Here is a 27949-nt window from a genome sequence, read left to right on the forward strand (position 1 = left end):
ATTTAGTCAGTAGTCCAATGGTTCATTAGAGAAGAGCTGGGCTCAGTGCCCTTCCCTGCCTGACAAGAGTCCCAGGGAGCATAAGGCGGGTCAGGTCTCCTCAGAAAGAGCAGGCTACGGGGTGATGCTGGGACAGGAGCACTTTCCAAGCCTCCAGCTGATATGGTGCGTGACCTAAGGGAATATGATTCCGTATAGCTCTCTACGTAGGCAGTTCAGAGAGGCAGAAGGCCAGGCCTCCCTGCTTCCCACCCTGCTAGCCAAAACATCTGGAACTACCTAATCCACATGAGACTAGCTTTAAGAGGACAGAGGCAGTCCCTTCCCTGGCATGGAGCATACCCTGGTAAGTGCACTCTGCTGGGAGAGGAGACATACACACTCCCCGCGGTACAAGGGAATTGAGCCATGTGAAATTCCCCGTGTTCGGCACTAGCCTTTTGAGCGCTGAGCGTAGTATATACAAAACATCACCACGCTGCCAACCACCCTGCCTTGCCCTTGCAAGAACAGACCCACGCTCTGTTCCTGGAAGGAAGCCAAGAGAGAGCCTAAATTGTGAAGCCCAAGGGATCCTCAGCCCCCAGGCAAGGTAGATTGAAGAAGCTGTGTTCCCCATCACTTGCTCAGGCAGTGAAGCAGCCTCTTCGGTTTGGTGGCTGCCATTTTGAGGTGGTGCATGGCACAGGAAGCTTCGCTATGAAAGGCAAAGATATGGAGTTTGTGGTGGCTGTCAAGAACAGACATTGCAACACTCCACAGCGATGCCCAAGACCTTTTGTAAGTCCCTCAAACCAAAACATCACTGCTGTTGCCATGCTGGCCATCCACAAAGCAATAGCTGATGGAGTCCCCCCAGAGTTCAAATCACTGCACGATAAATGCCATACAGATCCAGGTCTGGCCAAATAGTGGGCATTACAGAAGAGCAGAGAGATCACGAGTTAAAGTTGCCAAGTGACTCCTCCCCCTCTCTAAGCGACAAGGCACAAACAAACTTGCAGGATTGAGCCTGTAGCAAGATTGGTTCCTCTGTAACTTATCTTCTGCCCAGGTAACAGGGCTGAATTTGTTTAAGAGTAGTGTTAAAGAACACTAGAAAAACACAGGTGTAAGTAAGGGTGGATTTAGACAAGGCAAATACTTAACTGTATGTATTAAGATTGGGAAGTAAACAAGTGATTGATAGCAGTTGATGGAGACTGTTCTTACAGCAGAAGTGGAAGAGTAGAATTGAATAGAAAAGCAAATAGAAGCAGAGTATTTGCCCACAAGAGGATTGCTGCTGTGAACTACTACAGGCATGCAACAAGGAAGGAGCAAACAGGTTCCCATCGCCGTGGCTGGGATGCTTTGTTATTTAGCAGAGAAGACTTCATCTTCTTACTACAGACTTTCAAGCTTTAGAGGCAATATTCTGGTTTTGGTCTTCTGACACAAAAATACATGCCTAGCACCTTTAATCGGGAAGCCAAAACTAACAGTCTTGTTAAGACACCTTTCCTACTCCTTGGGTTAGCTCCCAAAATGAGAGGAATCTCAAAGAAGCCTGTGACAGCCAAAGGGGAGAATCTGCCAGCACGGAGGGAAGCAGGAGTCACTCCATGCGTGCGTCACTTGCCGCAGCCTGTCTGGGTGACAGTGTTGTCAGCAGGAAAGGGTTACCAGGAGAGGTGGAGCTGCTTGGAAACGGCCTGGATGCTGCAGAGCTTTTCACCTTTCGCTTCCTTAGCTTTTCTGCAGCTAGGAACAGGCTGCGAGCCCATTCCAATTTCTATGTTCAGGATAGGTCTCTATCAGCTTGTTTAGTTCAAAGTCCTGGGGTTTTTTTTTAGGAAGAAAGAAAAACAATAGAAAGTAAAGCATGCATCCCTTTGTCATAGACTTGCATTTCAAATGCTCCAAACCTATTTAATACATTGGACTTTACCCGATTTTTGACTCATGGGGAAGACTGTTTTCCTGGAACCTATATCCCCATTTCTTTCCAAAAAAGAAGAACAAAAGATAAGTTTTAACTTGGTGTTGATGCAATATTCACCCCACCCAGAACACTGTAACCAACTTTGAAAGCTCATGTAAAAAACATGAAGAGTAATTTTTACTTAGCTCTTGTTATGAACAATTCAGAGATAAGAAACAAGGCAAGACACGTCTCAGCTGCAAGTGTGAACATGATCTCAACGCTGCAACATTTTCCTTGCCTGGCTAGCGATGGGTTGGCAGCATGAGGTATATGAAGGTAGGTTACAGGTGACAAGAATGTAAAATGCCTATTATTAAACTAGGTGTAAGCAGTCTTGAAACTTCATTAGGGCCAGGGAATTCAGCCCTGGACATTGCACCTGCTTGATTATTCACTGGAAATTAACATTAAACAAATGCTGTAAACTTGAAGCTAAGTTGGAGAGGATTCAGATGCAGCTTTCCCTGCCTTCTGACTGGGCAGCGGATGCAAAGCTGTCTGTTTCATGGACAAACTCCACATGCTTCCCTCTTTCAGGAGAGAAGTGAAGTCTTCTCCATCACAAGTTTTCACCAGGTGCCGAGGATAGGTCATTTGCTGTCCTCCAACTGCCACTATATAAGAGGAGTGAACTGCAGAACTGCAGTGTGTTAAAGGTACATTTAAGCACTGACCTATTTTTGTTCATTTGCCATGGGAGAGACATGTGGAAACATTGTGGTTTGATGGGTTTGATTAAAAATATGCTAATGAATAAAGAAAATTAAGTGCATCCCTTGGGCTCCTGGCAAGCTGCCAAGGCAGACACTGGGACCACCAACAGGGGGTCCTTATGCTTCAGCTTTTGCAATCCTTCAGATTCCTACTGCGGAGGATGGTGATCCAGCGGAAACAGGGCTTAAAGTTGAGTGTTTTGCGTGTCCTGCCTCCACTCCTCTCCAAATGCCACAATATTTGAAAATTTATGCCCCAGGTGCTGGAATCAGCAAGCACAAGAACATCTTTGTTTTCATTGAAAAAAAAAAAATACTTCTACCATCATTGTTGAAGAAAGCAAGCTTGCAAACACGAAGCAAGTGCACTCAAAAGGCTTGGAAACAAAAAGACTGTGAAAGAGAACTCCAAGTTCATTTTCTAAAGCATCTCATTATTTCTAAACCAAATGTAGTTTTGGAGGCCTGACTTATGGTTTTCAAGCTCCTGAGGCAAAGCTGCAAATGCGGCCTTTATTCCCACGCAGGAGAAGCTCTGCCTGCCCTCCTCCTTCCATATTCTTTTTTTTTTTGAGGGGGGGGCCACAAATCAAAACAACTCAGAACAGGCACAGTGTTACCCTCTGCTCCACAACTGTTCGCTGCACTACCATCGTTGCCTAAATGGATTTACTCAAGGTACCACATAAGAAAGGTCTAACCTGGCTGCAGGAATAGGTGAATCACATACTCCACTGCTGTTCCTCTGTAGGAAGCAGCTCTCATTAGCAAAGTCTGAAGTGTCCAGCTCTCCTAGTGCTCATAATCCTTCTGTGGGTACTTGTTCTTTCCGTAGTGTGATTCACTCTCTGTTGACTTGCAGTCTTCAGAGCTGGAACAGGGTAGCTGACCGTAGTTGGGGATGCAAATGCCTGTCATCCAGTGGCACTACTCAGCACGTAAGTGGAGTACAGTCACCAGGAGTGAAAGGAAAGAAGGGCTCATAGTTAATTAAGCTGTCTGAACCCAAGTAGAACTAGGAATATTTGAAACCCTAGGGGTAAAGATGGACATCCAAGGACAAAGAACCAAGTAGGCCTATGAAGAAAAGAAAACTGAGACCCCAGAGTAAGAGAGGTTCTTCCACACCCATGACCAGGGCACTAACTAGAAGAACAGTCTAAACACCAAAACCAAACACCTAGTCCACCCTGCAGGCATTTGTTCAACAACCTGGAAGATTTTGGTTTTTATAACTACACCTTGCATGCAGGAAACAAAGTTTTAACTTTGATTTCTGAATCCTGTCATTCTGGGCAAGGATACATCTATCAGGGAGATCTGTGTCTGACCAGGACCATCTTTCTCAGGTTCTCATCAGCCTCTCTAAAACTGAAGAGCCACACAAACTTTTAGGGGCAAAACTGCAGGCTATCTCAGGCAATGTTGCCATGATGGTTTTCATTTAGAAACACGAAAGAATGTGGCTATTTTCTAGATAATTACTCCTTCCCCCAGTCCACAGTTGTTTTCCTTGTTTACACATATAGAAGTGTAACGCCGTCATTTTGTGGGAAGGGTAATCACTTTACAGAACGCTCTTACAGACCACAGGTTGAAAAACACTCATCCAAACAGCAAGTTCAGTTTGTTGTATGTGTTTTCCTTTTAAAACAAAAACAGAGCACTATTAAACAGTAGGGAGTAACTTTCCTTGTCTCTCAATGCTACATGTATGCACAAGTTTGTCCTTGAATTCTGGTATTTGGCCTATGAAGCCAACATGCATAAAGCCTCTGATACCCTGAACACTAGACTTTAAAAACAAACTCTATAAACTCTGATTATATCAAAAACATGATTCTGCCTCAAAGCCAACTAACAAAGCTCGTTGAAGGGAACTTACCATAAACTCTGGAGATTAATCAACTTTATCAGGAAGGCAAGTGCAAAGCATATGGTCCCAGTCTCACCTCAGCATTTTACCTCCAACCCCCTTCGGAGTTACAAGGCTTAAGGGGCCATTTGCTGGTATTTCCCTAGTAGATCCTATTCCCACAACAGACACTAAGCAGTTTAGGGGGAGGAGAGACTGAGGGGCAGGGGAAAAAAGAAAAAGAGACTTTTAAATGGGATATTCCCCCCCCCTCGCCCAATTAAGGCTTTATATTTCAAAGAAAACCCAGCATCTTTAGTCACCCTTAGAAACAAAATGTTTTGTGAAGTACTGCACAGACCCATGGAACAATAAGTATTCTTTCTGGCATGCAAATCAGTGCTCAGTGAGCAGAACAAACTTACACTTGCAATGCAGACTGGTTTAATGCCATAGAAATCGTAAAGCCACCATCCTCATGAGAAATTGGGTGTTCTGCTACACGCTAGAATGTTTAGGGAAGAATTAACATCAGCATTTGCATGCAAAAGGAAAATTTTAATTTAGAACAAGGTCTCCTACTGCATGAGAGAAGCATACGGCAGAGCAAGGAGAACAGAAGAATCTAGTTAGTGTGGATTTCTACGTGTAATTCAGGTAGCAGATTAATAGCAGCTACTCATATGCTCGTCTGAGCATGCTGAACGGCCCCTCTCCATGGTAGAGCTTCTAACTCTTAAAGCCACAAGATGGAGCCAACAGTTCTCAGGAAGAGTTGCCTGTAACCATCCAAGGTATCCTCAGAGCATTCAGCACACAGACCCACACTAGTTAAGTGTTCTGGTTGGGGCAGAACCCGGGCAAGCACGAAGGCAGAAGCCACGCTATGTATGCACGCTATGTATGTGCGATCATTCTTCAGTTTCATCCTGCTGCAACTTATGGAAGGCCTGTTCCTCACAAGCATCCACAAAGCATCTAAAGAAAGAGGTGCCATTCTGTGTGCAGCTTGTAATACAGCTGCGCTCAGAACCCTCTCCTGCCGCCTACACGCCACTTTTCATGCTACCCTTTCTCTGCTGCAGAATATTTAAAAAAATTACTTCACTGGAGAGCTACGTAAACTATTGTGGCAATTTGAAATACAAGGCAAACACCAGGCAAGCACCGTGTAAACAAGATTATGCAAACTGCTATAATCCTTGGCCAGAAGTCATCAGAAAGGGGATGTTCTGCTTCCAACTTGTACAGCTGTAGCAGGAGAAACAGCACCCAAAGTTTACTGTGAATCCCATTTCTATGCCACTCCAAATTAAGCAGAATAATAACGCAGTGAGTCTGTCCTGAACCATCCTGCCTCAGAGGCATCGCAGCTTCTCTGCTTGTTTGTTCATCTGCTTGTTCATTGCAAACCAACACAGGGAATGGAGTCTGGCACGCTCCGAAGACTAAGGATTGATATTTCCACACAATGTTTCTTATTCTGTTATTTGAGCCACAAGACTGAAGGAGGAAAGCAACTCTTATCATCTACACAGCTGATACAAGCTGTCTGATCCAATTAGGTTGTGGAAAATTATCTATGAATGAATCAAACTATTGTACCAGTTTAGGCCAGAACCATTCCTGGAAAACCAATGATGAGGTCCTCAGCCTCCTCCTCCTCCCCTCCCTTCCCACAGTCTGCAATACAATCATGTTAGAGTTGATACAAAGGTTAGTTCCACACACTGGAAGTCAGCGGTTGCCTGGTTCAAGAATTTGGGGATTAAACATGCTTTTAGAATGCTGTAGAAATCAATAACAAACAATTATATCTGTTTTTCTTTTTATTATCAATAGTAATACAAATCAGTTGTATTAGCATGATAATGAGAAGTGACCAGTTTTATAGACATTAAAAATGTTTGTGCAAGTTAGAGACAAAGCTCTGAAGCTATGTAAGGAAAATAAGAATTTACATTGTATAGTATAGCATTCATAGTTTAGAGGCAGTTTTATTAAAATCTTGCAATCCTAATCACTTCCTCTATGCTAAACCTCTTTCTTGGTGTTAGAGATAACACCTTCCCCTCCCCAGAGGAACACCTGCCATTCCCATGAAGTGTGGAGATTACAGTGAAAAATCATAGCGTTTTTGTTCCTCTTCCCTCCTTCTCCCAACTAAAGTCAACAAGAGGTGAACATTGCAACATATGCTTACAGCAATTAAAGAAAGCTTCTGTCTACATAAGCTCTGAGTTGAATTAATAAAGAGCATCCTCTTTTTGAGCAAGAATTGATAGACCTGTCAGCCCTAAGTACTGGGTTAACACTTTGGAAAGCTTATAAAAAAGCTCTTGGTGAGCATTTAGTTAGATGTATTTCCCCCCCTACCTCTTACTACGTTTCAGACTGTAGCTTTGTGCCTCAGACCTGAAGCATTCTTAAGATTATGTTAGCCAGGTAGGATTTAACTGAAACCTCAGATGGCTATTAACACCTTACTGAAATGTAATGCCCAATAAATATATGCATACATCTTTCTCTTCATCAATTATTCACCCAGAAATTGCTGTAGAGGCGTATTAGTCTGTAGAGAACATACATGGCACAAGTCATTGAAGACGCACTTCATGTTGCACCTCTACTCATCTGAAGAGATGCACCTCTACAGAAAAAAGAAAGTCAAGTCTGCCTTTGCACTCCTGGAGTTTAACCTGCTTTTCATATAATGACTTAGGCCCCCATGATAACAGAGGCTTGTTTCAGATGTTTGCTCAGAAGACTGGAGCACTTGAATACTCACAGTTAAGCCACATATAGAATATTGCATATAGCAGTAACTGGCTCCCTGACTTTATGTTAAGCTATTACGCAAGAATAATATTTGAATGCTTAAGTGCAAGTGCATAGTCAAGTCTTGCGTGACTTCCAGCTTCAAATATCCAGTTACTTGCCCACAGCCATGCTCCAGAAAGATTTAAGAGCACATTATACTGATGAAGACAAGTCTTGCTCCTTAATTAGCTAACACAAAAAGGCTACTAGAATATATCAGCTTCAATATAGCCTTCAGCTGCCTCAGCTACACAGCATGGCTAGCAGGCAGCCACACCCCCCCCCTCTTGCCAGTCCTCCTTGTTTCATGTACCTGATCCACAAGGAGTCATTTAGATTAGAAACCAAAGCTCCCTTTGCTCCACTCACAAGAAACCCTCAAGTCCAAAGCAAGCATTTGTCTGCCATTTTTTCATTCACTCTAATCAACCCACCCGATGCTTATGTCCACTGATGTCCAGTGAAGCACACCTGGAAGTCATGCCCCTATGTAGAGGGGCATGCATTCAGGCACTTCCACCATGAGGTGGAGGCAACAGGATTCCAGTCTGGGGAGCAGTTTTATTGCCTTCCTGGTACAAGTCAGAATGCTTGTTGCCAACTGTTATGAAGTAAACAAGGCAGCTACCTCAGCTATCATGTTTTCAGCTGTAACTGGAAAGTTAAACTGAAGTTTGCCAGAAGTACAGACGAGGAATACTGAAGAGCTGTTGTATTTAGTCTCCAGGCCTAATCTTTCCGGAAAAGGTGACAAGCACAGGACACTGAAGAGATGCAGTATCAAGCCATGGAACAGCAAGCACCTTCTTCCAAGTCCACCTCAGTGGTGGAGCTTTATCAGTTGATAAAAAAAATAAAAGATAACCTGAGTGAGAACAGCACATGGACTGTAAGCACACCAGTGGCAGACTCACTGTTCCGAGTAGAAATTCATCTGTCCTATCAAATACTGTCAGGTACTTTAAAGAGATCAAAGGTCAAAGCACGCAAGTCTCAAGCCAATACAGCTGAGATGCTCGTTGTGAGCTTTGCCGAGTTCATTATTCATATAGGAAGGAAAGCTTATTCAGTTTTGCTAGACACATTTTATAATCCGCCCCAGAGGGGCTTGACCTAGATAAGCTTGCACTGTGAACTCAACTGTTGTTTATCCTTTAGGTTAATTAAGGACTTAACCTTTAGGTCTCAACTAACACCAAACCTAAATGAGTTGTCTTCCTCCAGAAGCAGACATTCATTTTCCATATACACAATGTGCACTCAAAAATGGACTTTATCCATGTAAGCTCAAGAGGAAACCTTCTTGGTGAAGTGCTACAGCTTCAAGAGTCCCATTAGGTACTTAGGCTTTAGACACAGGCAATACAGCTCAAATGACAAGTTCTGCAAGCCAGCAGGCTCCCAGGCTGTGCTTCAAAACTGTATTGTCAAGCTGGCTTTGTAATACCAATTAATTACACTGTTCAAAGATAAATATTTCCAGAATTGGTTAACCATTCTTTCTGCGCATACAAGATAACATTAACAGAGAAGGAATTTAACTTGACAAGAATGAAGATTACAGCACCTTTTATTTAGTACAGTTTCCCCAATCCAATGAGTTGCCTGACAAGTTGAACTAGTTATGGAAGACAATGAGTTTGCAATAAGTCCCTGTGAAACCTCAGACCAACAGAGGTTCTGGTATCTACTTACTTTTTTCAAAGTTCAGAAATGGAATGCACAAGAGCAATCTAGTACACGTTAAAAATGTTTTTCAACCTCAAATTACAATACTAATTACTGAACAGTATTCACTACTCCTTCACCTCAAAAAGAAACAGTATTTGTTAATTTAGTGCTGCAGTGTGCTTCATTGAACAGCCACATTGCTTATTCCTTTCACCAAGTAACTGTGTTTAAGCATCTGGTTAACAGGCAAGATACAGTCACTACTTTAAGTCTCTCTACTCCTTCAAAACAGAAGGCTGCCATAATTCATTAAGAGACTCCACAATCAGAAGAGACAGTTACTTCCCACAACAGTGACAGATGTATTTTTTGGCAACTGCACTTAAACAGCATCAGAAAGCTCGGTTCAGTCAACTGATAAGAAGGTCTGCTAAGTACTGACTTCTTCCATTTCTAGGCTGGTTTTTGTTGATCAGTACGTGACCACCATTGCTTAACTGACAGCAAAACTCAACATGAGTCTCCATGTGCTAGGTTGCTGTGCATAAGAAACAGTACATATAAAATTAACAGTGAGTAACAGACACAGCAACTGCTTACTTCATTTGCTTTTTGACACCATACAACTCACTAGCCAGCTAATCATTGAGAGGTAGCATGTATGCCTCACCTATTCCAAGTCATGATTGTGTGATGTGACCCATCCTTACTCAAAGTTTTCATCTTCAGCAAGACAAGAGACAGATGCAGATGTCCCACTTCTCCAACATGATCACAAGTGTTCCAGTAGAAACAAAACCGATGAAATCAACACTTTCATTTTCACTATTCCAGTACCAGGGAGGGGAAGGATGATGGATGTAGAGTGAGTGTAACTGAGTCTAGCCACAATACATGGAAGAAACCCAGGACAGCATTTCAAGGAGATGGTGATAATATTATTCCTTTTGAAAAAGGGATTACAGTCATTCTCTCACCCCATATCACTAATTTAAGGATGAGAAGACAGACCAGTGGGGAATGCATCTAGCCATTATTTAAGTATCAATTTTTGCATTGCCTAAGTAAATCTGAATTGAGTCCATAGGCTTGATTCATGAATGCTGTATTGACTTAACAGAACATGGAAAAATGTTTTGAGTCGACTCTCAAATGTCAGTTGTTATTTCTTACATGGAGTGTGGGGAGGAAGCTAGCAGATTTCAGTGTAAGAAATATCAGTGACAACTAACAGAAGATGGACGCTCAAACCCTTTACCAGATGTCATCTAACTTTTCTGCAGTTTGCAACATCAAGGAGGGCAGCAACAGTGGGGAAAAAGTGTTTGAACCTGAACAGCTGTGCTTGTTAAGGCCAGAAGAGGTTCAAGAGAAACAGAGTAAACTAGGAAGTTAATATGAAAGTACTTTGTATAACCAAGCAGAAGGATTGTAGTTCTGAAACTGTTTCTAGTTCTGAAAGACGGAGCACATTTCAGTTTAAGTAGGCATAGGTTTTGTTGGATACCAGAAATGGTTTCAAAGTTCTGTTTTCACATTTTGAAGGTGTGATATGCAAAGCAAAAGATAAAGGAGTCAATACAGACTACCTTTCATGAATCCAGCCCTATATCCTTAGTGGTATCTTATCCATGCCACCAGTAGATAGATATTTACAGTTCCCAAGCATCACAGTAAGCAACATCTTTCTTTAAAGCTTTTCTTGTTCTTGCCACTTTTCTTGCCATTCTTGTCTTTGTTTTCTGACATTTTCTTTGCTCTGATTTCTCTCATTAAATCAAAGAATACCTAGGAGGGAAAAATAAAGAACGATTAAATAGGGTCTGCCACCAGAAAGCAGATGAACACCACAGTATTCAGCAGCAAATAGTGAGTCTAGACATAGATCCCAGTGACAAACTCAATATCATAATTATGTAGCATGTCAAGCAGTGACAAGAAGTAGAACAGTCTTACCTGGCTACCAAATTGTTCAACAGCCCCATTTTAAGAGCTTTTTATTGAATATCAGTGTTGCACAAAAGCAGCATTCAGAGCTCATGAGAACATTTGTCTGTGCCTAGCAAACATTTCCAGGCAAATCACTCTTGTTAACTATGCAAAGCATTTAGTCCAGTCCTTTTCATGTAGATACAAGCACACTCTGCTGAGTAGTATTCTGCCTGTTTTATAATTAAAAAGCTGCAGCATACAAGTGACAGCATCAGGCACAGAAAATTCCCAGACTATGTTATAAGAAAGATTCAGAGAGTCATTACTCTGATGTTTTCTTCAAAATTCTAGCTGATTTCAACTCTGTATACACAATGTCTAGGTACATGCCACTTAAGATTCAACAGCTGTTTTACTGCGGAGGGTTATTGGGAAAAATTATTTTTAGGATTACAAGACAAGAGCTTAGTGGCACTCAATAGAGTCAGGCTTTTTTTAAATGGGGAACTACACAGGTCTTTGATACTTGGAAAAAAAGACCACACTATTGATCACAAATAGTTTATCATTCAAAATCCTCTTAAGGTTTTTTTTAATTCTGCTACAGCATCAAAGCAAAATCATCACAATGGCTCATAACTTGTCTTAACACACACAAAACAGTACTTATATAGAGGATAACAAGTATATCACACAAGCTAGCTAGAGAAGACCTGAGAGCAAGTCTAGATAGAACACCATGCTAGTACACTCCAGACTCACAGCTATATTGCTGTTAATCCCAACTGATCAGAAAGCTAGTCTAAGTGTAAAACAGGCTAAGCATTTTCTAGTCACGAGACAGCTCACAGGCAAAAGCAAATCTAGGTATTCATGTTTTACTACATCACCCAGTTTACACATTTGAGCCTGACTTTCTAGTAACATTCCACAAGTCAGAATGCTTCTTTAACCAAATTTAAATTATGCCATATCCTTGATAACCAAAGTCAAGAGTTTCATATACTGTTTTAACCAAGAATGAGAGAAATAGAGTTCATACTAGGCAACTTATGCACCAACAGCATTTCCATTAGTAAATTAATATAGGCTAGAAGAATAGGAAGCTGTCTCCAAGAACTCAAGAGTACAGCTAGCCGCAAATGTTCTGTCCAAAAAAAGAAAAAGTGATTACCATTTGCGATCTTTAAACAAATGCAGATTACCAAACCACACCTTTGTAGTCCCTTAGGGGGCCCAACAGTAATTTCAGACCATCTTCTGTGGATTTGCGAAATAAAAAAGGCACCCTCTTCTTCAAGAAACCCCCACTACACACAAAATGAAGGGGAGGCTTGAATTGATGTTTCCTTAATGGGCAAACACTCCATAGTCTTAACTCATTTCTCTTCTGGAATAACCTACCACCAACACTGTTGTTCTTATCACAATTCAAAATAGTCTTAGCAGAAAACAAGAATGAAATCTTTAGCATTAGCCACACTATATGTAGCTTTGTAGGGAAGGTGGAACAATTTATAAGTGTCTAAGTTTGCTATTTATTGCTGTTACAATAATAGGACACCGCCTATAAATAAAACAACGTATTTCAGGGAATCCTTGAACGCATTTACCCAAAGTACTATTGGAAAGCTATTGGTTCAGGTACCTACAGTTAAAACAAGACAACAGCATTAACTTGTACAGGGTCTCTGGCTCCTCTAAACTAGGTATTTGCTTAAGAGTACACATTCTGCAGGCTCATTAATTCTGACAATCTAGGCTTTCAGAAGAACAATTATGACTCTTGCTAGGACAAAAGCAAATCCAAGAATTAGTCACTTGGCTATTAAACAAGTAGTAACAATCTAACTGACCAGATGTCATTTGTCTTACCTTATCTACATTCGCTCTAGTTTTGGCAGAGGTTTCTACATACTGCACACCCCACTCTTCTGCCTTACTTCTTGCCTCTTCTACAGGCACTTGTCTGCGCTCTTCCAAGTCAGATTTGTTTCCCACTACCAGTAAAGGGATTTTATCCTCTTCAGCCTTCACACGCAGAATCTGTTCCCTAATGCATCAGGTATTCAAAATAAAATATCTGTGTTAGGAGTAGCAACAAAACCCCCACCCTTATCAGAAGTGGATCAAGTGGTCTGCACATAACTGTTTACAACAGTACTTAACAGTACGTTTCCCAACAGTTGAACACACACTTTAAAATCATTTCAAATTTAACACGCTAATGCTATGGGGTTTAGACTAATAAAAGCCTCCCATTTTCAAGAAGGCAGTTTTACCATTTAATTAGTAAGTTTACTAACCACGCCCTAATATAGAGCTCTATGGCAGAAGACCAACTCACAACAGGAGTTCACACCTAAATGAGGAAAAGTGTACAAGCAACACATTTGCCAAGCTTCACTTTGGCATTCAGTCATCGATTTCCAGCCTACGTCCCACCTCAATATAGGCCGGGGCAACACCAAGGCTTTGACAACACAGGAGGTTGGAAATAGCGTAAGTAGCTGGCAGACATCATTCTTAATGGCACCTAAACTTTACACAAAGGAGAAAGCTACTAAACAGTGCTGAATTAAAAAGCTAGCAGCCTTCCTCCGTCAAAGACTTCAAGAAAATATCTGAACGATCAGCATTAACCTAGCTATCCTCTGGCATTCTAAGGACCTATCAGCATCCAGGAACAGAGACATGTTGCATGTCAGCCCAAAAGTCTGTGCTATTATTAGAGTAAAACACAGGTTGAAACCAGACTGACACATGTTGCCATCCGTCTAGGATTCTGAAAGAACTGTACCCGCCTACAGTTATTTTTAGACTGCTTCATTTTGTTATAAACAAGAACCAAACCAGGCATAGGCATGGTGCTGCACCTCCTCATGCCGTTGAGTTACCACACTACTTGAGATGCCTGCACTTTCCATCCACAAAATAACTGAATGTATGTAGAATATGTGAGAATCTAAAATACTGTTAACACTGAAGCAGACAATCTGCTGTTGCATTCAACCTGCACCTTCACACATTTTCAGATTACAGCAGCACCAAAAGCAAACACTGAATGCATACCATCAGCAGGAGAGCTAGGATTTAAAGACAAGCTCATAGTTCATTCAGTATTCAACTGCCTCTGAGTTTGAGACTTCTGAAGTTAGAGGACCAATAACACCAATCTGCAGATTAGCCTGTGATGCTGGTGACTCATAATGCCCATTCCCCACTCCTTCCCGAGGAACAGTTTTCCAAGGAGCTGATTCTTGCATGGCAGCCAAACTAAGTATTCCATTTAACTAATTTCACTGTTTGTTAACTTGTAACCATCAAAAAGTAGAAGATTTTCCATCTCAAAGCTTTTAGGTCCTTCTAGAGCTAGCATTGCTTTTTCATTGTTTTGTTGTGCTGGAGTCTTGAATCAACACACAGGGAACCTAGTTACAGAAGTCTGACAAAAAAAACCCACAAACTGCCAAGATAAAAACCCCTAGTCCTTTTCATCCAAAGCCTTAAGTTTAACCTTGTATTTCACTTAAGCACACAAGCCAAAAATCCAGGCTGGGTACTTTCAAGTGTCTCATTTTTTCCCTGGTTTTTTTGAATAATTATGACTTTTTCCTCCATTTTATACTAGGAACAGTCCAAGTACTCAGTTTTGCAGTCCTACAAAACTTCAACTGTTTAGCTCCTTTAAGTGCTCCAGTTAGAGCAAACTGAGCAGAAAAGCTCTGCTCGCGCACCCCACAACTGTCAGCCTTCTGAAGTCTAGCAAAGTCACAGAAGTATTATGTGATAAAGGAACAATATTTTTATACCTCTTAAAAGATTATGCAGTAACCTACTACTGTTGGAACCAGTGTCTTAGAGTGCGAGGGGAGTTTGCCATAGCTTTAAGAAAACCCTAGAAACAGGTGTCTACCTTAGCACCAGCATTTGCATTACCAGTTAGTCTCTCTCAACCTTGTACCACTGAAGCAAAGCAAACATAAGCCAGACTGATAGACAGCTTTTATTCTGGCAAACGTAAGGAACTCCTAACACTTACCCTGTGTTTTGGCAAGTTTTACTTCAAGTTGTACAGCTGTCCTAGGGAATCTCTGGATTACCTTCTACACTGAGGCAGCAACTATTACCTAACAGGAGTTAGAACACTTGCTCTGAAGAACCCAGCTACATGAGTTCTGAGACCAGAACAATGGTTTAGGCCCCCTTTTTTTTTTACCTCCTTTTACACTACACAAGCAGTTTCTGTGCTTAGTCTGGTGCTGATTTTTACATTAGAACTGCTAATCCCAAGAACAAAAATGGAAGCATTTACTACTACTGTGTGTCTTTCTAGGAATACGTCTGCCTACAATAGTACTGCTTGTCTGCCAACCCTTGTTTGGCACCAAACCATACCTGAGAGTGAAGGCTAATCCTTCCTTTCCTTAGAGCACCTGCTTCTAGCAGTAAGCAATACAGTGTCTGAAACCTGGCCAAAAGGCAGACTTAATTCCAGAAGTACTGCTTTAAGATAATTAAACTTCACATCCACAAAGACTGGAAATTGGCTTTGAACATACATGTTTTAAGAGTCCAAGAATCTGTTACATGCCTGAAGTTGCTGCTGGCATAATGTACTCATAAGTTGAGGGCATGAAGACAACTACAGCCAGAGGCTGGATACTGTGGTTTAAGTTACTGGTTACTGAAAGCAAAATGGCTGTGTTGCCACTCTTATTGACCAAATGGTAATGACAAAGGATAAAGAGTGTAGCTTTTAAGAAGAGCTGTCAGAGCAACATAGGAACTAGATATTTCCCCCTGCCTGTGAGAGAAACTACTTACCGGAACTCTGCTGTTGCTGTAAAGGATTCATGCTCTGTTATTGAGAAGACTAGAAGAAACCCTTCTCCACTGCGGAAATAGTTGTCTCTGATAGCTGCATAATCCTCCTGTCCTGCTGTGTCCAGAATGTCTATCTGAACTTCTTCACCATCTAGAACTACTTTCTTTCTGTAGCTGTCAGCCTTGGTAGGTTCATAGTCTTCTACAAACTGAAGAAGATAAGGGATTAGTGTTTAGAATTACTGTCAAATGGTATCAGTATTTGTCCATATCCACTCTTCCACTTCAGTAACACTTAAATTCCCAAAAACCTTCTCATAATTCAGTCAACTACTAAGTTCCATCACTTTTTTTAATTCTACTATAAAAAACAAATTATTTAAGCACTTAATACATCAAAGAGCCAGCCTGCCTAGTCAAGAGAAACTGTCTTGCTACATGAAACACTGTTCAGCAATTTCAGCACAATGTAAAGGACAAAGATACAGTATAAGCTACTAGCAACCTGGTGGCATTATCTAGATCTCCTACTTCAAGACAAAGAATTTCAGTGTACTTCAAGTACAGCTATCTGAAGCTTCAACAGCTATAGATGACAGCATCCAGCTGTTGAACATGAAAACCTGCTCCATAATTACATAGGCACATACTTTATTGATCAGACCCACAAAGACACTGCCAATTCAACTTGTAGTTCTGTGCTGACCACATATGTCCAACGTAAGACTCCTTACATTTCCACACCCTTTCTCTCAGCCTCAAAGTACAAAAGGCTGTGCCATGAGCCTGATTAAGCTCACTGGCCTTCACTAATGACTATGCCACCTCCTCAGATATTCACATCACTACAGTATGTGAGAACAGCCTACAGATAAATACTAACTTCTGAATTACAGGATCATGTATTCCTTCACATACTAGTCTGGATTGTCTGATCTATCTAGCTTCCTGTATACCAGTACAGAAGAATTCATGCTATGACCATGCCTACTTCATATGTCTCTGCACTATTTGGCTCAGAATGAGCTAGAAGGCTTACTTCTGACTTCAACCTTAACTGACCCAAAAGAAACAGCAACAAAATTGAAGTTCATTGCCAACAGATAACAGCCTCTGTACACTCAAACAAGCACGTTCACATTCTCCATGTCTTTTGAAGACCATTCTTTCACTAATAAGCATCAATTTTGTCCACCTAAATATTCCCCGAGGGCACCCTTCACAGATTCCTATGTTCTTCTACCACCAGTCAGGTCATCAGGTCTTTTGCTATTTACATTTAGTTCCCCCATACCACTAAAACAAGAAGTTTAGTAAGCTATATCTGTTGGTGCTTTAGAGAAGCTGAACCAACTTACCTCATCATACATAAATTGAAGAGTGAGTGCAGATTTGCCCACACCTCCACTGCCAACCATAATTACTTTATGAAGGGCCAAGGAACTCTGGTTCTTGCTCTTGCTGGCAGCCATTGTCCTGCTTGCCACCGACGAAGTGCCAGGCAACCAATTAGATCTGCAGACAGAAGAAACACAGTCACCATCCATGACACCATGGCAGCGTGCAGGTAAAGCATCTCACTAGTACTGGAAGACCAGATTAAAACCTGTCCAGCAAGCCTGAAAAATGGACCATTTTCATGCACTGGCAAGCAAACCATATCACTGATGTCTAAAGCATGAGTCAGAACAAGGTATTAGAACAAGCAGAAGGCATTTGTGACAAAAGTACCGTTAATAAAAGTGCCAAAGGTTTCTCAAAGCAGCTACTAGCTGAACAAACTGTTCTTATTTGTAAACCCATCCTACATGACTGCTATCTAGAGCAGCCTCCAAAGAAAAAAAAAATCTCATTTTCTCAAACATGAAATTAAGTGGTTTTTTATTGTTCTTGTTATAAAGCTTTACACCTTCCTAAAATATTTCTTTAATGTTGATGCAGCTTACAACCTGGAAGCCGAGTTATACCTCAGATCCGCTTATAGGTAGAAAGATGACTTTTGATCTCCTCTCTATGTAGGCTAAGAAAAAAGCAGAGTTACACAGTAAATTCTGGCAGGAACAACTTGCAAAAGCTTCCAGCAGAAGTCTTACGACATGACATTAGCATTTATTTTATATTCTTCCTGCCTTTTGATGCTGCAAGTCTAATGTGCTTTTGGAAAAAAAAAAAAAATCTTGCTTTACTGCAAGAAATTCTCAGTTCCTATTCTTCTCCTGATGTAACAGGGCCATAAAAGAGTAAGCTTCAACTAACAAGTACTAGTTAGCAAGCTTTTGTTTGTGTGTTATGCAAACTGAGTAATTAAGTGCTGGAGACCTCTTAAAAATAATACTAGTGGGTTTTTTAAGAGTAGCTGGATACAGTAGTTGTGACAGAAACACAAGCACCAGCTGCCACAACCTGATCAGCACAGAGCAGCAGCTCTAAGAACATCACACTGGGGACAAATGCAGAAGTAACCAGTACAAAAAGAGATGTGTCACCAGTCACAGTGAGAAAACACAGAGATGAGTACTCCAGACACATGATGGCTAATAGGGGATGCTAGGATAGCAACACATGTGTCCTCACAGAAGGACAATGAAGGGCCCCAGGTGTTCATATCCCGGCAGAGTGCTGTAAGGGGAAAGCACTATTCAGGGAACACTGCTATGGAAAGTGGCTATACCAGCCTTGATTTATAGCAGCACCCATTATTCCAGAAGCAACAAGCCAGCCATGAGTCTCAAATTTGCCTGGACATGATTAATTCAGAAAGGCACTGGAACTGCCACATCACACCAAGTTCTACTGTATGGAAACATAACTTCTCCCATAGGCCTTGCAGAGTGCTATATTGGAAGAGCCTTCAGGCTAAGTAGCTGCCCTAAACAAAATTAACTAGGGACTATGGCATTGTCAACCTACAAACACACTATTTGTTTACAGGAGTATTTGGCCTGGAAAGGACCTTTGGATGTTGTGTAGTCCAAACCTCTTCCATAAACTGGACTGCTTGGAGCAAACTGCTTTATGTGCCCTGCATTTTCAAGTTGACAATTCCATGACCAGTCTGGGCAACCTGCCCTGGGGTAAGTGATTGTGAAGATCTTTTCCCCCCTTGTCATGACCTGATGTTCCGAAAAGCAACAAATCAAACCAAGTTCTCATTGACTACTGAATACAAGAACAAACATGCCAACAATCAAGAAGTGCCCTCAGGACAGTGTTTTCAAACATATGAGCAATAGTATTTTGCTATGCAGAGTATTTTACTCACACCTGTTTGCTACACACATTTGGTACAGTAATGCAAATTAATCATCTTTAAGTGTTCATTCTGGGATAAACACTGGTAATCTTCTATATTATGTTATACATCAGCTCCCTCATCCAGGACACTCATTAGTACAGAAATGGGATGTGACAACTTGTACTTCTCAGATTCTCCCTGTGGAGCACAAACACACATTTGTGTTGGGAAACAGTTAATTCAGCCATCTCCCCAGATATTCCAAACCAGAAAACGATTGCAAGCCTGATTTTTAGTTCTTAGTCACCAGATAGGCAAGAGGGGAAGAGAATAGAGCTCCCTGCCAGGGGAGTGTGGAAAAACTGGGAGAAGACACAACAGGTAGCATCTGAACTCCAGAAGCTGTTGCTGAAAGGCTTTCTTTGCTTATGGTCCACATGCTCTACAGATGATAAACTAGAATTCAGTTTGCTTGGACATAGACACCCAAGGTGTAAGAGCTACGGACTGACTACGTGATTACATGGTTTGGGGACTTTACATGTTCCAGTAATAACATAGCTTGCTCTTAATAAGTTGTAGAGAAATTTATTTTGTCCTAGATAAAGAGTAGTCTGGCTTTTTAAACTAGTAGACAAGCTGCTTTCTAAAGAAGCCAAGAGACCCTTAGCAGCTTTTCAGTGCTTTTGTTCTTTTCAGGCTGGATTTAATCTTTGATTATTCCATTAACATGCATCCTAAGGTTTTTGTAGCTGCTGTATTACCTAACATAAAGCTTTCAAGTTAAACATTTTTCAGGCAACACAAACTTAGTGCTGCTGCAAGTCCACTGTGCTATGCAACTACAATAAAACGATTATTTACTAACAGCCAAGAGAAAACAGCAACATTCTCCCTCCTGCCAATAGGGATACCACACCTTTACCTGGTCATATTAAAGGAATAGCTGCCTTATAGGTAAAATACTGACCAATTTGATTCAGTACAAGTTCATCATACAGGTAAGTGGAGAGAATATTTAAATTCTTCCTTCTCCATCCCACCTCAACACTGGCCAGTAGAAACTACAAGGTCAGCCTTCATACACAGTACTACCTGACTTGTAATCAGAGTATAATATTAAACAAATCCCATCCAATAACATACAAATGTACAGTTTTATTGCATCTAAAGCTAGCCCAGCTCTTAATGGCCAAGGTACTTGACTTTCCCTGCAGAGCTGTTACAAGTGCCACTTGAATCTTTTAGAGTATCAACACTACATGAACCCTCTGAATGCAGGAGTCTGCTGACAACACAACCCCTACGTTGTACGCCCTCAGTGAAGTCCCAGAAGCTTCACACAAGGCATCTCTTCTTCAGTGGCAACAGAGGGAGCATGGCCCCCTCCCACCCCAGAACAGCCAGGCAGCACAGAACAAGGCAAGGCTGAAACAGTGTGGCACAGGATTGATACAGGCACTATCAGTGCAGAAGTGCCAGTGTTTACAAGACAATAGGCTGATAGCACATCACTGGTTCAGAAAGGGGCACAGCAAGATTTTAATAGGAATACTCTAATAAAACAACAAGAGACATCATTGGAGCCAACTGTTTGTTTACTTGCATGTCCACCTCTGCAGCCCAAGAAACAGTTTACACACCATGGTTCAAAGCTCACATCTAACAGTTCCTTGAGGTTAAAAAAAAATTAATTAACACAAGTGGAAACTCACTCCTCAGTCATCAGAGTAGACAAGGATGAATTTTCCTCCCATTCTGTAGATTAAGCATCCTTGAGGCAATCAAGGCACTGACATTAACTCATCTGTACCTTACAGAAAACGTAGGCTTGGGAAATCCAGCCACCTCTCAAAAAAGTAACTGTGTCTAGAAGAACCTGTAATAACTGCAGTTGTTTTTAAAACACTATTCAATTCCCTTCAGTTTAAGAGAATGTAAATTTAAGGCCGAGAGTCTTAATACATCTGCTGAAGAGCCTGTACTGAATGAGTGACCAGACAAGCCACCTAATTCTGTGATAAGTATTCTCTCCTCTCACACATTGCTCTGCTGGGAAGTAAACTGTGCCCAAACAAGACTAACCTTCCTCTGACAGGAAAAGAAGCAATACAGTCAATGACAGTCAGTTAATATATTTAATTTCAATCTGTCATTTTACCCTCAGATTTAATGACACCACATCACACTTTGTGTGGCATCATAAGCTGTAAAAAAAAATTATGAAAGATTTTTTTGGGGGGGTTCTTCTGGTTATAGTCCATCCTTCTTTGAAATAAATTGCTAAAACAGAGCCCAGGTCAAAGCATTTTTCAGACAGTCTTTCATCTTTAAAAAAATTAGAAGTAATTACCTCCTTCATCTGTTTTAAAAGATAAGGATTGACTTGATAACTCTGGATTTTTTTTATAATAGGTTACACAAAGCCACATGCACAATAGGAGCTTTGTGGTGCTAATGAAAGATTCTCTTCAGACCAAGAAATGAAGGTTACATCAACAGACAGGCTGGCCACATGAAGCACAGCGAGATCTACAAATCAAACCATAGTGGTTACTAAAAAGCTGTTTTGATTTAGACTTCTGAAGATGTTTACTTGGCCATGGGACAAATCAAACCATGCCACCCTCAATATAAGAAATCTCGCCCTAAACTTACCAACTACTTCAGCCTTCCTTTGCCTCACCTGTTTAGATTATAACTTCTCAGGGTTAACTAAGGCCTCCTGCTGTAGGGAAACTTGCACAATGTTGTGTCATTCTAGGCTAGCCCCCCAAAAACTGAGCACTTCAAGGCATTTGTTTATAAACAGCTTCAGAAACTCCAAACTTAAGCATCAGGTTGCTATTTCTCCACCCTCAGCCTAAAGTTAAACAGTTCAGAAGACTGTTAACAAACAGGACTGGCTTACATAATGCCAAGATTCAGAGACTATTACTGAATAACTACATGTATTTCAAACCAGATTGGACTTTTACATCCCGTTTTACTTCACCTGCATTAAGACTCCACAGTTGTTGAGTCACTTAAAGGAAAAAGCACTTGTCACTTCAGAAGAAAGGAACCCATTTTGCTACAGCCACACAAACACGTAGAAGAAAAAAGAAACATGAGAAACTTCACTAAGTCTACCTGTTTTCCAGTAAAAATTCCATTACTGCAATAAAAAAGTATAGACCCCTCCAAAGGCTTAAATTGGAAATGCTTCTAGTTCTTCCAGTTCACTTTGAGATTTAAAACTGAAATAAAGCTCTAAGTTCAAAATTGCTGAGATGAGCCCTTGTTCTCTCACTGTGCAGCTGATATCTTTGGACATTTCTTTTCATTGCTATCCTGCCACTGAAAGCAGCCATTCTTTGGATTTTAAAATGGGATTCTAGAAACCCTTAGTCCAATAGCTTGACAGAGGAGCTTTGTTAAACCCTTCAGATACCTACTTTTAAAGGAAAATCTGTGTATTCAGCCTATTAAAGGCCTAAATATGATGTCATCAAAAGCAAGCACAGAAAGGACAAGGTTTTGCAAGAATATTTTAGTGATCTTCATTTATCAGAATATGAATTGGAGGCTTTGAGGTGTTTGGTTCTGTGATATGCCTGCAAGAATGCGCTCACAGAAATTCCCTGGATCACAAAACTAATTAACAATCTCACTGAGCTATGAACTGTAAGAGCTCCTCAGCTGTTCTGAGGTTATCCAGAAAATATTTAAGTACTGAAATTCCATTAGCTTTCAATGGACTGTAAATGCTCCAACTGGTAATTCAACTATAAAAAAGTTCATTTGAGATTAAGTGGCATATTTAATGCTACTGAAAATTATAGGATATGCAGGCTAAAAATAAAAATGCTACTCTATCTTCTTTTGCCATGCTAATGTCTTACCTCTTGGCATGTCTCCAGTTATTGGTTTTCAAGCTAAACAGATATTATGATGTGTTTGGCAGAAATTCCCACTTGGGATATGCCTGTATCCTTCCCCATATACAGCTGGGCGTTTCTACCTTCTCAGTTGTGGCTGTAAGTTTTTCTGGGCCACGCTTAATCAGATCAGGGAATTCATTCAGCTTGAGTTGTCTTGCAGAGCAGGTTGGGACAACAGTTTCACAGCCCCCATTTCTACCATGCAATGCTGCCATCATCATCCTCTCTCCCTTGCCCCAGCTTTTCAAGCCCACCTCCTCCTGTAGGAGAACCATTCAGTGGAGCTGACTGGGTCTGCCAGTCACTTCAGCAGGGTCACATGCCTCAATGCCAGTGCTGATGCAAGAGAAGAAAAACAGCCTCTAGGACTAAGGCCAAAGAAGGTAGAACTGTATCAGCCAAAAGGTTACTTATATTGCTGCAGAAACAGTAAAGTTTCCTGACCCTCTTCACACTATGCTCCTTAGCCACATGTGCTGGTGCAGCAGACACGTTTCTGCAGTGTCCAGGCTGAGCACTAGAGTGAAACCCAAGTCCGAAGTTTGCTTTTGGTAATCAGGCATTTTCTCTCTCTGATCTATTAGTAGACTATCTATTAGTTGCACAGTTAAGGCCACTGGACAGGAAACTAGAAATGCATTTGGAAAACTTAATACTGTATAACATCAGGAAGTAGGGAGAATTAGTAGGGCAAGGAACTACCCAACACTGTAGGCCTGAAGGGTATGCTCTTTATAGACTGGATCCTTGTTGGAAGTGGTAACAGCCAGACCTCTAAGTGTTACAGGAAAAACTGCAGAATGAATACATTATTTACTTGATACACTGGAAATTATAATCTTATATTACACTAGTTTCAATCAATGAGAATTACTAATCCCACCCAAATAGAAGTTTATCTACATTCAACGACATTTGCTGACAAGGCCACTCTAACAGCAGCTATACATACACTGCTACTTAACAGACACAAGAAGTAAGCCCGAGACAAGTAAATTCATGATGTTGCAGCAATTTAGGATTAAATCAGAACCTAAAGCCAGACTATGACTATTCCCCATCTCCTACAAGGCTGGGGAAAGGATAAGCACAGGTTAAGGAACAGTTTTCGTTCAGGAATTATAACAGCCAGTTAAGATTAAGAATTCCTACTAGTGATCCTAAGTCTTCATACCATATCTTACTTTTCCACACATTTGCATGCTGAATCATCTTCAGCTCTCCTCTTAGATTAAAATTGTTTAATAAGATCAAGTGATCTCTAGAAGAGTGGACTTACTATACAAAGACTTACAGTGTCTGTCTGACACACACAGTTATAGAGCATAAAATCATGAAGAACGGGAGAATCCCAGATGTATCGCTACTTTATCCGATCATTACCCTAGCAACTTACAGAGTCCAGCACACTGTTCTTTGCAACAGACTATAGCTAGACTTGGAGAACCCCACCTTTTAAGGCCATCTTCATGATTTGGGTCACTAGAATAGTGACCTATTTAGCTATGAAATACCTGTATATACTCAGCACATTGCCTTCTACCATCCTTGCCAAGCACAGCCCAACTTTGCTTATGAGTTTTCAGAGACACACATCATTATAGCTTAGAAAGCAAATCCAACAGCAGAAGGCATTTACTCGCTCGACAGAGTTCTTAAATATATGCCCTCTCACATCATTCAGTAGAAGAGCACTCTAGATTATTCATTATAAATAACAGACAATATAGTACGTGTTAGCTGCAATTTCAAGGTGAATAACCTTGCTCAGAATAATCATGATATCCAAGGAAAACTGGAACTAGATCGTATCCAAGGCTGCATATTTGAATGCAACCTTCAAAGATTTAGTCAAAGGACTCAGTCTGGTCAGTCTGAGCACCAGAAGAGTATCAGTTTAAAGCAACCCTTTAACCTAAAGTCAGATCTTATGCTAAACTGAAACACAGGCAAATGCATACATATCCCAGCTCCTAAGGACTTAAGTATCTGGGCAGTTTTTTTTAGAATTCCTTTAGAGTGGACAAAAAATAGCTGAGTAACTTGTTTCTGATCAGTAGCTAAGTGAAGAAGAAAAAGGACTCCCCCTAAATAGTACTTTTAAGGCACTGCAGCACTCAACAACAAGAAAAATTACATATATCTCTGTTTGACTAAATAATGGTTGCAACGGTCGTGACAACAGGTTAATAACAGCCAGGTAACAACTGTATCAAGATGTTATCACTGCATGCAGGCATCCCAACACAGTACTGTTCTGCAATACTGCAGCCACATGCAGTCCATAAAGCCTTGCAAATCATCTTAATTAGAGCTTGAATACAGACCAGTAGAATGCAAGCCTTATTTCTGCTGCTTCATTTTGGTCTTGAGGCAACTTTACACAGATCTGTATAAAATGCTCATTTTATTACAATTATTCTATTTTTGTCACAGGCACAGAGGCATCTCCAGTTCCCAGACCAATAAAGCAGTGCCTGTTTTGCCCCTGAGTCTTTATAAATACAAATACTATTCAACCAACAAAGGGAGGAATCACGGAAAGCAGCATTAAAGAGACTATCAGAATAAGAGGACAGTTACACAAAAGCCTTTCCAATTTACTACCAAGTAAGACTATGCTATGATACCAAGCCGATTCCTGTTTCGAGAAAACACACACCTTATCTCAAAATTGAGCCCCGTAAGTAGAAATGCAACTACTTGGTTGTTCAGTAGTGCTTTTGTACAACTGCAGTCAGCTAGTCACCTATGCAAGTGGTTGTAAGTGGACAGATGACACTAGTCCAAGTATGTTTATACTTAATTCACATATACTGAATGCATACAAAACATTGTAAATACTTGCAAGAACAGAAGCTAATGGTTGACTCCAGTGCTGTTCCTCTTTATCTACTGAACCATATTATTCACAAGGTGAACTCCCCTAGGATATGATGCATGAAAATAGTCTACAGATTGCTGTACCCCTACAGTCATTAGGTGAGTCATCTCTACCCAGCCTTCCTCATGGAGGAAGGAGATAAACTGGCAGTTTCCCCTTCAGAATTCCTTATAGAACCTAATGTGGATCAGAAAAAACAGAGACAATGTAATGGTGGGAAAACTGCCAATACTCCAGCATGCATCAACTTTCCAGGGAGAGTACCATAAAAGTCTGTGTTAACAAGTCAGCTGTGACATCGCCCAGTTTGTATTAATGCTGCTATAATGTCAGAAAATGCAACTCATGACTCCACCAAGTCAGATACCTAACATGATACTGTGCCTCTGTGCCTTCATCGCTATTTGGAAGCTTGAATTTCTGTCCTGGATGCAGCATCAGCTCCAGTGACGCTGGCAAACACACAAGGAAGAGAGAACAGAAACAAGGCAGAGAACTCTAGAATCAATCCTCCTGGTAAGCACCAAAGCAGTTTGGTCCCCACAACATTGACAATGAGAACACTCTCCCTTTTAGAGCAGTAAGGAACTCACGCAACAGGCATCTTTGAGGATTAAGAGGTTACCACCCTTGAGAAACTTTATAAAACAACTTAAAACACTGTTTATAGAATACTCTGCCTTTTAGAGCTGGGTTACTCCATTCACTTTTTGCACTATGAACCAAGTGAGTGTGTCCTTTTAAGTCCACAGAAGGTGTGCAGCAACGGGGCCATGTTTCGTAGGAGTCTTACCTGTTCTAGTCTTTGAAGGCTTTTGACATTGTTTTCTACAGCTGGTATGCACCTTTGATATTAACAGCATGGCAGAATTGCAGTTTTAATCTTACACCTGTCATTTTAGATTCTAATAGTAGCCTTGCATCCTGCTTGCTTCATTGGGTGCAACCCACCAGCTTTGCCATGTTATTGTAGCATCCTGTCACACAGGTACCTGTCCCATGTCAACAGTGATGAACTAGATAAGCACAAAACATGCTGCTTCCCTTCCCTAACTAGAGGCTTCACTTCTCTACACCAGAAAAGACAGTTGGTGCATCAGGCTCACAAGAGGTAAAGTCTCTCAGGGAAGGTCCCAGTCCATCACAGTCCCCCTGAACTCCTGCACAAAAGGTTTAGCATTTAGATAAAGCTAGTTACAGGTCAATGGCAATGCAGTTATTAAAACTGCCTCACTGTTTGACAGATGGTACACAGAAGCATCATAGCTAGACAGTTTTAAAAAGAAACTACCATCCCATTTTCCATATTACTCAGTGCCGAGCAACTAGCAGATTGTACATGGTACCAAGCAGAATATACTCTTTATTTGAACAAGATAATGTTACCTGAAGCAGAAGTCATAAGACACTAATGCCATTACAGCTAAAAATGCTTCTTCTGTAGGGAGATACCCAGCCAGACTTCTCCAAGTACTTTCAGGAAGCCTCTCGGTCTAGTATTAAGCCCCAGAAGACACACTGCAAACAGACTATAGAAGATCCAGCACACTGCTCTTACCCTGGCAAGAGCTTGCTAGGAAACCTGATAGAAGTCTGTTAACAAGCAAAAAGACTGAGTTAATACCATCAATCAGTATTACTATGCTAAGAGTTTGACACTGTGGTGGCAACTGTCTAGTTGCCTAATTACTTTGAGTGAATTATGACATCATTTCTCACGCTAGTCAATTAGGCTCACACCAGAAAAAAGCGACACTCATGCAACAGTTGTACAATAGCCTCAATCCCATTGACTTGCAAAGCATATTTCACCCATATTTCCTTTGAAATCTTATCCATGCAGGAACATGCTCATCTTTGATACATAGTATACACCAAGTCCACCAAAACACTGCTAAGAGATAATGACATGCTTCAGATGGTTAATCTATATGCAATTTTTAATCAGCTTTGAGAGTATAATAAATATAACAGGCAAGTCAAATATCTCAGCTTATGCAATGTTTTAAGTGGCACACTAGAGTTTAAAATAACTTAAGACTCAAATCCTACATCAGTACAAGGTTACAACACTGTTTCAGTTCGTACTTCTGTGGATAACCTGCAGCTGTATGACTGATCCA

The 27949-nt window shown here is 40.9% G+C and overlaps 1 protein-coding gene across 2 annotated transcripts in view; it reads right to left on the minus strand.

Annotated features, from left to right (window-relative positions):
- Positions 1–6350: 6350 nt before the first annotated feature.
- Positions 6351–27949, minus strand: part of RALB (RAS like proto-oncogene B) — a 51798-nt gene continuing 30199 nt past the window's right edge. For both annotated transcript variants that reach the window (XM_063341062.1, XM_063341061.1), the window contains exons 2-5: positions 17143–17299; positions 15785–15993; positions 12833–13010; positions 6351–10813 (exon numbers count right to left, since the gene is read on the minus strand). In XM_063341062.1, the coding sequence (XP_063197132.1) occupies positions 10694–10813; positions 12833–13010; positions 15785–15993; positions 17143–17256 (621 nt within the window). In that variant the 5' untranslated portion in view covers positions 17257–17299 and the 3' untranslated portion in view covers positions 6351–10693. The remainder of the gene's footprint in view (positions 10814–12832; positions 13011–15784; positions 15994–17142; positions 17300–27949) is intronic.

The sequence above is a fragment of the Chroicocephalus ridibundus genome, chromosome 7 (genome assembly GCF_963924245.1).
Source record: "Chroicocephalus ridibundus chromosome 7, bChrRid1.1, whole genome shotgun sequence".
NCBI classification, from domain to species: Eukaryota; Metazoa; Chordata; class Aves; order Charadriiformes; family Laridae; genus Chroicocephalus; species Chroicocephalus ridibundus.